Raw genomic sequence first — 15,278 nt, 5'->3', positions numbered from 1 at the left:
TTGGCCTGTTACTCCAGGTGTTTCTTGACTTCCTGCTTTTGCATTCCAGTCCCCTATAATGAAAAGGACATCTTTTGGGGGTGTTAGTTCTAGAAGGTCTTATAGGCCTTCACAGAACCATTCAACTTCAGCTTCTTCAGCGTTACTGGTTGGGGCACAGACTTGGATTACTGTGATACTGAATGCTTTGCCTTGGAAACGAACAGAGATATTCTGTCAATTTTGAGACTGCATCCAAGTACTGCATTTCAGACTCTCTTGTTGACTATCATGGCTACTCCATTTCTTCTAAGAGATTCCAGCCCACAATAGTAGATATAATGGTCATCTGAGTTAAATTCACCCATTCCAGTCCATTTTAGTCTGCTGATTCCTAGAATGTCGATGTTCACTCTTACCATCTCCTATTTGACCACTTCCAATTTGCCTTGATTCATGGACCTAACATTCCAGGTTCCTACGCAATATTGCTCTTTACCACATCGAACCTTGCTTCTATCACCAATACTATCCACAACTGGGTGTTGTTTTAGCTTTGGCTCCATGCCTTCATTCTTTCTGGAGTTATTTTTCCATGGATCTCCATAGCATATTGGAGTGGCACCAGTGGCACCTACTGACCTGGGGAGTTCATCTATCAGTGTCCTATCTTTTTGCCTTTTCATACTGTTCATGGGGTTCTCAAGGCAAGAATACTGAAGTGGTTTTCCTTTCCCTTCTCCAGTGGACCACATTCTGTCAGCCTTCCTCAGCGGTCAATGCAAAGACATAGAGGAAAACAATAGAATGGGAAAGACTAGAAATCTCTTCAAGGAAATTAAAGATACCAAGGGAACATTTCATGCAAAGATGGGCTCAATAAAGTAAGAAATGGCATGGACCTAACAGAAGCAGAAGATATTAAGAAGAGGTGGCGAGAATACACAGAAGAACTGTACAAAAAAGAGCTTCACGACCCAGGTAACTACAATGGTGTGATCATTCACCTAGAGGTAGACATCCTGGAATGTGAAGTCAAGTGGACCTTAGGAAACATCACTACGAACAAAGCTAGCAGAGGTGATGGAATTCCAGTTGAGCTGTTTCAAATCCTGAAAGATGATGCTGTGAAAGTTTTGTACTCTATATGCCAGAAAATTTGGAAAACTCAGCAGTGGCCACAGGACTGGAAAAGGTCAGTTTTCATTCCAATCCCAAAGAAAGGCAATGCCAAAGAAAGCTCAAACTACTGCACAATTGCAGTCATCTCACACACTAGTGAAGTAATGCTCAAAATTCTCCAAGCCAGGCTTCAGCAATACATGAACCATGAACTTCCAGATGTTCAAGCTGGTTTTAAAAAAGGCAGAGGAACCAACAGAGATCAAATCGCCAACATCTGCTGGATCATCAAAAAAGCAAGAGAGTTCCAGAAAAACATCTATTTCTGCTTTACTGACTACGCCAAAGCCTTTGACTCTGTGGATCACCATAAACTGGAAAATTCTGAAAGAGATGGGAATACCAGACCACCTGACCTGCCTCTTGAGAAATTTATATGCGGGTCAGGAAGCAACAGTTAGAACTGGACATGGAACAACAGACTGGTTCCAAATAGGAAAAGGAGTACGTCAAGGCTGTATATTGTCACCCTGCTTATTTAACTTGTATGCAGAGTACATCATGAGAAATGCTGAGCTGGAGGAAGCACATGCTAGAATCAAGATTGCCAGGAAAAATATCAATAACCTCAGATATGCAGATGACACCACCCTTATGGCAGAAAGTGAAGAACTAAAGGGCCTCTTGATGAAAGTGAAAGAGGAGAGTGAAAAAGTTGGCTTAAAGCTCAACATTCAGAAAATTAAGATCATGGCATCTGGTCCAGTCACTTCATGGCAAATAGATGGGGAAACAGGGGAAACAGTGGCAGACCTTATTTTGGGGGGCTCCAAAATCACTGCAGATGGTGACTGCAGCCATGAAATTAAAAGACACTTATTCCTTGGAAGGAAAGTTAAGACCAACCTACAAAGCATATTAAAAAGCTACTTTGGCAACACAGATCCGTCTAGTCAAGGCTATGGTTTTTCCAGTGGTCATGTATGGATGTTTGAGTTGGACTATAAAGAAAGCTGAGCACCAAAGAATTGATGCTTTTGAACTGTGGTGTTGGAGAAGAGTCCTGAGTGTCCCTTGGACTGCAAGGCGATCCAACCAGTCCATCCTAAAGGAGATCAGTCCTGGGTGTTCGCTGGAAGAACTGATGTTGAAGTTGAAACTCCAATACTTTGGTGACCTGATGCAAAGAGCTGACTCTTTTGAAAAGACCCCGTTGCTGGGAAAGATTGAGGGCAGGTTGAGAAGGGGACGACAGAGGATGAGATGGTTGGATGGCATCACCGACTCAATGGACTTGGTTTTAGGTGAACTCCGGGATTTGGTGATGGATAGGGAGGCCTGGAGTGCTACAGTTTATGGGGTCGCAAAGAGCTGGATATGACTAAGTGACTGAACTGAATTCAACTTTAGAAACTTAAGGTTTTCTAATTAAAAAAAGAAAAAAAAAACATTTATCCACAAGAATATGGCTGACAGAAAAGAAAATAAGAGCAATAAAATTCAGGGAGTTGCAAAGTGGCTGGATGAATGGTAACAAGAGTAGACCAAGGCAAAATCTAAAGAAATAGTAAGAAGAATCTAAGAGTTCATCAATTTACATCATATAATAGACAAAAGGCTCAAGGATTTGTACCAGTTAATCTTGGAAGTGGGGAGAAAGTAGGAGAAATCATTAAGAAGAAGTTAGATCAAAGGTACCCTTCCCAATGCTGCCATTAGTGAACTGTCCTCTACAAAGACATACAAACAACAAGAGGTTCATTCACTGAAAGAAAACAGAAAATGACTAGATGGCATCTACCTAAAAAGAGGTAAGCACAGGATTAAATGAACGTCTACATAACTGAATGCTGGTTCTCCAGCAATTAACTCCCAGCCAGTCCTTTACCTCTACCCAGGAGAACAGTGAGTCTTCTCTGGGGAATCGTAGCTGAAAAGACTCCAAAGATCCTAATTCAAATTGTTTCTCAACAAATGGTCCACACTTTGGTGAAGATCACCATCAACGAAGTCCTATGTTCTTACAGCACTTGCAACCATGAGCAGATAACAAGATAGCCAAGGAAAGCCCTTAATAAAATGGTTCTCAACACTGCTTGAACAGAGAAATCACTTATTAGTAGAAAGCTTTTAAAAATATTGATGCCTGGGCCCCAACTCCATTCAACTATTCTAGGGTGGTACCTAAGCACTGGGATTTTTTAAAACTTCCTGTATTATCATACTGTGCAGTCAAGATTAATACCGCATACATGAAAAAAGAACAGGTTTATGTATATAAACATTCAGTAAACAAAAAGAAACTCTTTGAAATTAAATATGTGCTAGCACAAATGGAATATTCAATAGAAGGTTTGGAAGACTAACTGGTAAAATCTCCCAGATTGCAGAGCAAAACATACACACACACACACACACACACACACACACACACACAACTGGTAAAATCTCCCAGATTGCAGAGCAAAACATACACACACACACACACACACACAAGAGAATCATAAGACCAGTCCAAAAATTTCAGAAAAAGAAAACAAAGAAATTGGACAGGAGGAATATTAAAGACTGGTAATAAAAAAGACTCCAACAGCAACTCTGGAAAGCAGAAAACACTGCCATTAAAAGTCTTAAGAACAATCACTACCAACCTAAAAATTCCACACTTAACCAAACTAACAAACGTGAGGATAGAATAAAGACATTTTTCATTTCTTAAGACTCATTCATGGCCTTGCTCAAAGTGAAGTCTCTCAGTTGCGTCTGACTCTTAGCAACCCCATGGACTGCAGCCTACCAGGCTCCTCTGTCCATGGGATTCTCCAGGCAAGAGTACTGGAGTGGGGTACCATTGCCCTCTCCAGGCCTTGCTCAAAAGAGCCTGTAAACTTACTGGGTAGCTAACATCAGACTACAATCCCAGACTCTATACTCAGCTTATCCTCTCCAGGGAGATTTCAATTTAAAAATATGAGCTTTCTGTTCTTTGCTCTTCACCTAGTTTTAGTGTTTACCTTTCACACTCACTGTTTTATTAGATCAATAAAATATTTGAGGAAAAATACTTGCATCAGAATACCTGAGACACATATTCAAATACTGGATTAAACATACACTGAAATATTGGAATTAAAAGAAAAGTCAAGAGAAATAAATAAGAAACTAAATGTATAATTTAAAAATAAAACCCATTTCAATACAAAAAAGTCATCCTCCATAAAAAAAGAATGTTATAATCACGCAATGTTGCAAATTAAAATTAAAAACTTTGGCAAAATACCACTTTGCATTGCAGTACTATTTACTAACCTCTGATTCATCACCCTTCTCTCTGTAAGCAGTAGCAATACTGGTCTGAACAGCCTTAATCCATGCCTGGCGCAGCTTTTCAGAATCTGCCTGAAGCATACAACTTCTAAAGGGAAATAACATTGTTTTCTCAGACACCAAATTAACCCAAAAAATAAGGTTTATTTTTTATCAATTTTGCTATATAATAATTTTCTAACGAAAAATACTGTGTTGAAAGGTTTTATTTCACTATCTTTAGGTAGTACGTTCGTAAAGAAATCAAGACGTCATAAAAAAAAAAAAAGAAAGAAATCAAGACGTCAATGAAATAAATTACCTACTGAAAACAAATCACTTATTCTGTGTATTAAAAAAATAAAACTTTAAATTTGCCACATAAAATAACATTAACATTTTTCATTGGGTAGACATATGGAATAATAAGTTATCAAAGAATTTATCTGATATATGACTTCAGCTCATTATCTTGACAGTTAAAATGTTTCCATATAGCCATAGTAATCATCAGAATTTAAGGACTATGATACTGCATAAAAGTTACATAAATATCTGACTTGTAATCATTAATATGTGTCTAATTATTCATAATTCAAATTTAATTTGAGAACACTTTTTTCCTTTTTAGCTCTTATAGTCACAACTGTAACAAATCTTTCTGTATTCTGGAAAGTTCTTTAAGACAAGCTATAGAAACACAAAAACAACTCTCAAATTCTTTAGAACCACTCACTTTGTTGGAGAGACCACCTCAAAGCAGAATCGTCGTTCTATGTCCTCACAGTGTTTCACTGTGCAGAGCCTGAGATCCTCCACCACCACAGTGGGATTATCCTACAACAAGGAAACAAAACTCCCGTATTTATCAACCTAGGCTTTAAATATCACTACCTATAAAAACATACTTAAAAACAGTACTTGGAATAAATGGTCTAATTTTAAAGGTTTATACTGATCTTATATTTATCTTATTTTAGATCAGAAATAGGAGTTATCAATATAAATATAACTAATTCCACATAAAGGTAATTATGCCCTGTTAATTTTATCTGCCTCATAAAACTGATGAGAATTCAATGAAATAGTTCATATAAACGTAGTCCAACCCTTCACAGTTAATTAGCAGGTGCTCAATAAATGTTAGCTTCCTGTTAATTTTCTTCCATTTTCTTTCAAATCAATTTTTCTCCTGATCCTCTCACATATAATAAAAGCCACTCTCCTCCAAAAACGAAGCCTTTCATGAGTCTAGTTTTAATAACTGAAAGAAAAAGCTTATACATGCTTCTTAAAATATCTAAGAAAATGAGAATTTTTAAAATCATTTTTTAGTACTTAATAAAAATAGAAACTCAAAACCAAGCTTATCAGGGTAGAAAAAAACATGAACTGAATAGTTAAAGAATTTGTATGGAATAAACCTGCTACTATAGAACCTAGCAAGTAAAACTTCCCATTGTGTTATCTCAGGATGAAAGTAGGTGGGTATTTGAAATTTACAGTTGAACGTATTATTCATAAAGGTTAATTAGGTAAAAATCAAATCATCAATTAACTAATAGTTCTTTTCTCTAATTATCTCTAACATTATCAAGTCACATATAATCTCATTATACCTTTCCATTAAATGAAAATACCTCACTCTTAAAATCAGGCTCAAGAAAACAAACACATAAAAACAATATTAACAAATTTAAAAGTTTCTATTTAAATTAACTCAAGCTTATATTTTAATTAATTGTTAACCCTTCTCTATTACCACTTTTGGCCCTAAGGTGGTATTTCTTAAACACAACCTTTCCTTTAGCACCAAAACAGTATTAGGGATTTCCTGTCTCACAAATGGACAAAGAAACATGTGAAGAAATAAAAGTAATTCTGAAACACAGAACAATCCATCTCAAAGATAGGAATTAAGAATTCAGGAAACAATGTTGATACTTTCCACTCCTGAGTCCTTTTATACATATCCAAACATAAAACTAACAAATGATAATTTTGCACACATACATATTTATGAACTTCAGTGCTATACCAAGAGGAACAAATAAAAACTGAAGTGGAGGATTCAATGGGTTTTCACTTAATTACTTAACAAAACACCTACCTTAAACTTTTTCTGGTAAACCAACTGATTATTCTGTATTGAAAACCAGCGTCTAAATAAATATAAAATAGATTACATTTTCACAAACATAATTTATTTCAGTTGTTGTTAGAAACAAAATATTTGAGAAAGTACTAGAAAATCAATTTATAGTAATTAAGTTTTTAGAAGAGCATTGTTTTGTTTTGCTTTATATAAACTGACGTCAATGAGATAATTACTGAAATTAAAAATTTCAGGCAATTTTAAAACCACAGAAAAAGAAAATAAAACTACCATATTTTTAAATCATTTTTATGTCAGAAATTTACACCCTAACAAAAGTTGTTATACTTTGTGCCATTACCAATAATAATTTTTTAAAAAATAAAAATTTAACTTTTTGAGCTTCCCCAAAATTAACTAAAGCTGTCCCCAAAAATAATTTGCTTGTGTTATAAAGTAAAAATAAATTTATATTATAAATAAAACTATTCCTTTGTATACAAAAGACTGAAACAAATGGTGCTTTGTTTTCAACCTTTCTGCACCCCATTCAACAAGCATTTGATGTGTAAAGCAAAACAGAAAAATATATCATCCTTTTAGAAATGATATTAAATAGGAGACTGTCGCCAATTCACTTGGCCTTACTTTCATATAAAATACTTCTTAGCAGAAAAATCAAAGTTATTACTAAAAATAAGTCACCCAATTATTTATACTGTTCTGCTCATTACTGTAAATTAATTGGCATTTTACTTGCAATCTTCTTTAGAAGAAAAAACTAACCTATGTATGGCATATTTACTAATTCTAGTTTGTTAAAACAATAAAAGACCTGAAGACTTAAAAAAAAAACACAGCCAAAAGCCATTCATAAAAGAAAGCAAAAATTCTCATCAAGCATGAAAGGTAAAACAATATTTGAGTTATTATTTTTAAATTAGTTACATGTGAGATGATTTCTATTGTAAACATTAGTTATTAATCTATTAGCAGATAGAGATTCTACCTTTTCATTGATACTAATACAAAGCACTAAAAATTGTATTTAGACATGTTTAGAACTTCTATTTCAAAAAATTTAAGTTAATTCTCCAAGGCTGAGAAAATGATTAGATGCTTTGCTATTTTTAAGCTAGACAGATTGTTAGGTTTTCTTGCTATTTAAAAAGGCATTCACCTTTACCATTAAAATACAGATCTGTTAAACAAGCATCTAGATAAAAACCAAGTAGGTTGCCTCTAAACGGAAATCATCAAGAGATGGGCTAGAAAAGGAAGAACTTCTGGGTCTCTTTGTTCTGGGACACATGGTTGGTTAGAAATGTTAAAGGAAATACCTCCAAACAAACAAAATGGTGCAGCCCTGCCACATGGGATGACATGCAATGGAAATAATCTCTGATATTGATTAAAGTATTAATTAAAAAATCATTTGAAGTAAACTATATTAATAAAAATTCTTAAGTTTTATATATAGTAATATTATATAATTTGATGAAAAACTATAAAGAATTTCATTGAACAATGGAAAAGCATCCAGGTAAACTTTTCATGCTTCTGAGGTCATCAGAAAGTAAATTTCTTTTGACCTGCTGAATCTTAGAATAATAGCCTCTAAACATAAAAACAAAATACTAGATAAAAACGTATGGTTTTTTTGTTAGATTCTGTTTGATTATTAACTTTCTGAAACTTAGTTCCCCTGCCATTTATCTGCTTATGAGAAACTTTTTCACATCATCAATTTTTGTTTATATTATAAATTCAAGACACTATGAATTCATCTTAATTTGACATTTCCTAAGTGAAAAAAATAACAACTATCCTGGGTAGAAAAAAATTTTAATGGCCATACTCAGTATATCTTATGGTACTATCTTCCCTCCTCTATCATTTAAAAAAAAAAAAAAAAAGCTAACTACACTCATTTATATTGATCAAGACTTTAATCAGGTAAGCAAAAAAATATAATCTTTTCTCCTATAGGATAACTCTAGTTATTATTAAGACCTCCAATAAAAGGAAAATTATTCACAATCTACAAGATATGGAAAATATTTAATATTTCAAGCTCATGCCACCCGCAATTTGAAGATACTTTAAAAGGTAATTTAAAAGGGGCTTCCCTGGTGGCTCAGAGCGTAAAGCATCTGCCTACAATGCGGGAGACCTGGGTTCAATCCCTGGGTCGGGAAGATCCCCTGGAGAAGGAAATGGCAACCTCCTCCAGTACTCCTGCCTGGAAAATCCCATGGACGGAGAAGCCTGAAAGGCTACAGTCCATGGGTTCGCAAAGAGTCGGACACGACTGAGTGACTTCACTTAAAAGGTAATTACATAATAAAAAAGACAAATGTTGGAAAGCATTATGCTGACAACTATACTATATTTACAAGATTCATAATCTGATCAAAAAGCCAAAATATAAGTAATCAGAAGTGAAATTTTTTTGGTTTTAAGAAAACTAAGACATCAATTTATATCTATCTCAAATTGAGACAACTCAATATAATAAAAATTTTAGACCAAAATTTTACATTCATAAACAAATATTAGTTTTTAAATATCAACAAGAGCTTCTATATGACAAAATTAGGGGGGAATACATTAAAAAATAAATCAAGTATCTTTTACAATTTTTGAACACTAGTCCCAGGACTTACTTAAAATCAAGAACATGGGTAAAAGCAAAATTTTTAAATCTTTATCACTATTTATCTTTAAAAGTAGAAGCTTTATTACTAAAATTATACAAATGATGGGTTCATGTACAGATTCATACAGGTGCCAAATAGTGAACAGTTAATAAAATTAAAAGCTCGAACATATATATGTTCCTTTATTTAAAATTCAATTTAGTTTTCACAAGGAAAAAGACCAAAGTGGTAAAACAAACAAAAAAGCTAGGAATTGGCAATGTTTCCTTTAAACATAATTAACAAGGTGATTACCAAAGATACTAATACCTAATTACTATTTCAAAAATTTAAAAACCATTTACCAACTTATTTCCCCTAAAACATACATACCTACATATATACATGCATATATATATATATATATATATGTGAATGTGTATACACATACACACATATACACATACTTGTAGTACTTGTATTACTGAAGCTATGTCTTCTTTGGACAACTATTTACACATCAAACGTTCCTTTCCAGATTAAAACAAACTGAGGATATAAGCAATGAAAAGGTATAATTCTGTTCCTCAAATAAGATGTTTACATTTTCTTCTCAGTTTAAAACCTAAAGAGACTTTATATCCATTGCAAGTAATCCAACTGAAATGCAGGTTAATTACGAGCTTTCTCGTGCCAAAGAGGAAGTTGGAGTAAGGCAGGGGTGAGGGGAAGGAAGCCATTTGGTACCTGATATGATCGGGCTTTTTCCTGTCATGTGAAAAAATGGGGCAGGATTAAAACATAAGGGAAAGGTGGTAAAAGAATGAAAACGCAAATGTGCAAAATAAGCAAAGGACTAGCATGATATGAAAATAAAGCAAGAATTAAAGGAACCAGCTTAAGCTCATAACCTAACAAAAGAATCAAAAATATCTGTTGCATTTTGCTGATATTATATATATACACATTTATACAACTAATTCCAACTCTTAGGAATCTGAAAGGCTAATATTTTATAAATGTTCAAAATATTCTTCAAAGCATTATGGCAGAGAAAATTCTGTACAGTCTACTATTGAGAATATTCGCACACTCTACTATCATTGGGAGTTATCTACCTCTATGGTTACAGCTCTAAAATACAAATAGTAGCTTTCCTCATCTTAACAAATTAAAGGAAACAATCACTACAGCTATGTCTACCTAAACCTGAAACAAATGAGAACATTTCAACATGAAAAGCTCCTCCCTCCAGCTCACCCTCTTCTCATCAAATGATAGCAGACACTCTAAGGCCACACATAAGTAGAGTTTATCTTTAATCTATGTATACACTTCTTATTTGTATCTGTACTAGAAACAGAACACTTTGCTTTAAGATACTGTATAATGCATTTTATGCTTTTAGCTACATTTTCCAGTTTAACAAAAACTGAGCATAGTATTAAAATCCATCTAGCTCTGACTTGAGCTTGAAATGAAGCTGCCACACTGAGAAGATGGCCTGGAAAGACTATTTTGTAGATATCACATCTTCAAAAAATATATATTACAGACATTAAAAAAATCTTAAGAGACACTACAAATTAGAAATCTGAAACCAAACAGAAACATGCTCAACAATTCACATTAAGACATAAAACGTTTCACTTCTTACACCATTTCAATCACACCACATAAAAATACCATCTCTTTGGTTAAATTTCAGATTATGGAATGATGCTTTCAAAATATACTTAGATTTTGTGAAATACAGCATCAGGTGTTAAAACTAACTGGAAATTCCTAGTCAAATTCACATTTCTCTCAGGAAGATCTTTTTTTAAAGCTGACTCTGAAATATGTGTGCTTCTATTCCATAAAGCTATAGACAATAGCAAATTTGTCATCATATGACTGAAACCTCTCCGAGTGACTACAAGTATGTTTCCTGAAACTAAACCACAATCTTTTTCTAAAAAAAAAAAAAAAGTGGGCAGAAAAAAATCTATATGCTTGAACAGTTGAATTCCTAGATTTTTGTAGTTAAGGCACAAATATCACAAATAGAGTCTTTTATTCAGATGCTAATAAAATAAATTAAGCTGGATAGAGAACTAACTAGACAAGTAGGAAAGAGTCTGAGATCATATATAGGTAAAAGGAAAATATATGCAAATATTTCCTGAGAGTAGATTTTTGCTAACCTTATATAAAAAAAAATTTTAGATACATTCCAAATTTTTAAAATTGAAAAGCAGAAGAGAATTCTAACTAACATATAAGAGACTTCTCTTTCTTCTCCCTTTTCTAGTTATTGACCTATAACCTATAAAATACTTAAGACTTTTGTTAAAAAGTTTTTGATTTCTGTCTTTGAAGAGTTTTATATGTTTATATGCTGTATTATTTACAAGTCTGCTTTTAATTAGTGTTCTCATCAAAATATTCTTTAAAGGTATATGAAAATGAATAATTTGCTACCCATAATTTATTCCTAATAATGCAAATGTATTAGGAAAGTTTTTAAAAATAGTTTTTAAACTATTTTTGTTGTTGTTTTTACCAAAGCTGTATCTTATCTTATCAAAATGCAGATTGTTTGGAATTTTCATAGCAAGTTTCCTAAAACACCAGGTTTTGAGCGTCAGTTTTGTCACAAACCAAGTATGTGACCTTGAAGGAGCAAACATGTCCCTGCGCTTCCATTTTCTTTACTAAATATCAGGGTGTTAACTATAATCTATGATTTTAATCAATAACTGTTATCCTACCATATAGAAATGGCATCTCCTTTAAAAGGTGGCCTCATTTTCAAAGTTACTATCATTCTTACTTGGCAAATGGTAGGTAACATATCTGCAATTGAGAATTTAATAGCTATTCACTACTTGACTTTAGTTATGGTTTAATGTCTATGCCAATTAATAAAATTCATGAAACATATAAAAACAAAAAGATCCATGCTTGAATCAATTAATTTTCTTCTGTTGTCCTAAATGGGAATGTAATTTTCCACTAACACTTATTGTGCTTCATTTTGAAGTCTTCGAGCATTTCTGATTAAGAGTACTCCATGAAGTTCATTTCATTTCTTCTTAACATAATGGTATGGCTTTAATGGATTTATTGTATTTTCACTGTGTTAAATTTTAAGAAGGTTGTTTTGAAATCTGAAGGTTAAAATTCAATTCTAATGTTACCTCATGAAACTGTACTGGTTGAAAACTCTTTATTAAAAAAATTTGACAATCACGCTATTTCTTATATTAATTTCCTACTCTGGCCAGGGAAATTTGCCAGGAAAGGCTTAAAAGATTATTGGTTTAATTCTTACAGTTTAGAAAACAAAACTGCAATTTTACATTTTTACTTTACAATAGTTAAAACCTTCTTTCTTAACCAGGCCATCTGAGTAGATCCTCCTATATTTATGTATTATTTTTAAAGTCCTACATTACTCAAAGAAACTTAGTATCAAATACAATCACCATTCTTTCCCATTTATATTCATTCTCAGGTAAAGAACAATTACTTCAAATATAACACACTATGTCCCATTTAAACATCTGACAATATCAAATGCTAAGGAGATACTCAATGACATTGACACTAAATTGATACAAATAACATTGATACAGTGATACTAAAATGACATTTGAAAATATCAGTAAATATTTTTTGTATATAACCTCATCACCAAGAACTCAAAATAAGTGCACTAAGAATCCATTTCAATATTTTGAATATTCAAGCATAATGGTTTCCAGTTAAATTAACAAAAATGTATACCAAATTAAACTTACCAAGAAAATTCTATTTATTTTGCTAATGTCCACTTTTTTAAAAAAGAAAACAATCTTCTCTATCATTAAGTGAATTCATATCCTGTTCAAGTAGCAAATAAAATATACACATTCAACCAATAATATAACAGTTATTAAATCAATCAACCAGAATCTGATACTATTCTCAATTATTACAAAATAATCCTTTTTTTTCCACAAAGGAATTATCCTTGAATAAAAGACTATTCACTGCTATTCAGAAAGATGATCCTGAGACAATCACTCTTTCCTTTTGCCTTCATGTCTGAAATGATTTCACTTTATTAATACATGAGAAATGTAATAAAATATTTTATACATTCATTTAAAAGATATTTACTTGATCAACATTTATTTTCAAAAATCAGTTTAGAAAAAAACATTTTTCAGTAGGCATCAAGTTAACAAAAAAGGAGCAACAGCTGCCACATACACTTCGCATATAAAACTCATCCCATATGCTAAAAAGCCTGGTTAAAGTTATTGAAAAGATCAGAAAACCAGGATCATCTCACTTAAAGATTCACAAGCCAAAATTAAGTAAATATGTATATAAACATACATATAAAGGAGGAACCCCAAAAATGAAAAACAGCCCACTTGTCTTATTCATCCATTATAATCAATACATAACTTGCAATCAGATCTATTTCATAACAAACAGCGGAGGAAGCTCACATTTAAAAACTTATTCATTGTAGTAACCTAGTCATTACAACCCAAGCATTATAAAAATTTTCCTTGCTTCCCGATTTAAACTTTGCTTAAATTTTAGAATTTGGATTTGCTAGTGCTATTTTTCACTTCCTTCTTAAGGCCTTATTCCTAGAGGAGCAACTTATCTCCAATACATATAGTTCAGAAAAGTTACTAGGGACTGTGAATTTAGAGAATTATGAAGGAAAGAGTCACTAAACCATAGAGTAGTCAGAAAACTGAAGATATGGAAAGAGCAAGACTGGTGTTTGAAATATATTACCTGTTCCAAGTTTTGAAGGCATTGCTGGCACGTTTGAACAGATAACCTTCCATAACAATGCCATTTGCAGCATCTACGTTATATTCTAGCTTAGAATCATCATTGGAGAAATCCTAAACAAAATAACACATTAAAAAGTTTGTATGGTTTTTACTGATTTCCTTAGACAAATCTATCCTAGAGAAACAGCTCAAACAGTAGAAAAGCATTGTATTAGGATAGTCAGATCAACAACATTCATAAGGGGAGACCTAAATGTTCAATAACAGAAGAATGCTTCAACATATTAACATACTGTAATTCAGTGGACTATTACGCAATAACACAAACGACTATACAGAATACACATTAAAAGAGAAAAACAAATTTTAAAAGTTTATAAATTATATAACCTGGATAAATAAATTGTACACACTGTGATTAAAAGAACAAAATAATATATATAAAAATAGACAAAGGGAACAACGTGCTATTCTGTGGGTGTTGTTTTAAATGTTTTCATTTAATCCCAATATTGATATATCTGCTAACAATTTTTTAAAGGAATATACGTATTTCTACTTGGGATTAGTTAAATCTACCACTATTTTCTAAACATATTACTATTAGGGTAGTTTTATATTGTTATACTGTTTTTGGCAGAAACAATAACTCCACTATTTGGGGGTTCAAAAAAAGAATTACAGAAAGTTTATTTTTGCAAAGAAGAAGTACCACAGTGTGAAGTAGGCATTCTGAGCTCACTTTTTTATAAGGGTTATAAAATCACTCATAGTCATCTTCAATCATCTAACCATTCTAGTTTTCACTTGAATGCAATTCAAACTTTCAATTTTCCTCCAAGAAGCCACTAAATTTTAAAATCAGAAATTCTATATTTAAAATATTTCCTGGTAAATTTCCAAAGTTATTTCAACAAAACTGAAAAATCATTGTGATCTCCAAATTGAAAACTCTAAAAAGCAGTCCTGAAACTTCAAAATTACTTCTGGACCAATAAGCAAAATTAGAACGAGGAGTAGACTTTCCATCTTGAGAAAGATTTTGGTAGAGACTGGATGACCATCTGCCAAGAATACTGGAATGCAGGGGTTCTGCACTGGAGGAGAAGCAGAGTGATAATCACCTAAGATCTTTCTAAATCTGAGAGTCCATGATTATGGGAAAAGGAACTAGGCACACTTCAGAATTACACGCAAACACTGCTAATATATCTCAAAACTTAATCGTGAAGGACATGATCATCCAAAATAATCAAATGAAATAATCTGTAAATAAACTGCTACATTTCTTTCTGCTTTTACTTTGGGGCAAAAAAAAATCAGGGAAATTTTAATTCCTTCATTTAAAAT

The 15,278-nt window shown here is 32.6% G+C and overlaps 1 protein-coding gene across 2 annotated transcripts in view; it reads right to left on the bottom strand.

Annotated features, from left to right (window-relative positions):
- The window catches only part of ACAP2 (ArfGAP with coiled-coil, ankyrin repeat and PH domains 2), a 172,306-nt gene that overhangs the window by 27,606 nt on the left and 129,422 nt on the right, over positions 1-15,278 (bottom strand). Inside the window, exons 10-14 of one of the 2 annotated variants that reach the window (XM_069557232.1) lie at positions 13,927-14,039; positions 9,889-9,909; positions 6,518-6,569; positions 5,144-5,244; positions 4,411-4,516 (exon numbers count right to left, since the gene is read on the bottom strand). In XM_069557232.1, the coding sequence (XP_069413333.1) occupies positions 4,411-4,516; positions 5,144-5,244; positions 6,518-6,569; positions 9,889-9,909; positions 13,927-14,039 (393 nt within the window). The remainder of the gene's footprint in view (positions 1-4,410; positions 4,517-5,143; positions 5,245-6,517; positions 6,570-9,888; positions 9,910-13,926; positions 14,040-15,278) is intronic. The other variant, XM_069557242.1, reaches the window with a different exon arrangement.

The sequence above is a fragment of the Ovis canadensis genome, chromosome 1, assembly GCF_042477335.2.
Source record: "Ovis canadensis isolate MfBH-ARS-UI-01 breed Bighorn chromosome 1, ARS-UI_OviCan_v2, whole genome shotgun sequence".
NCBI lineage: Eukaryota > Metazoa > Chordata > Mammalia > Artiodactyla > Bovidae > Ovis > Ovis canadensis.
The sequence above is the reverse complement of the archived record's forward strand: the minus strand, read 5'-3'. Positions and strand labels throughout refer to the sequence as shown.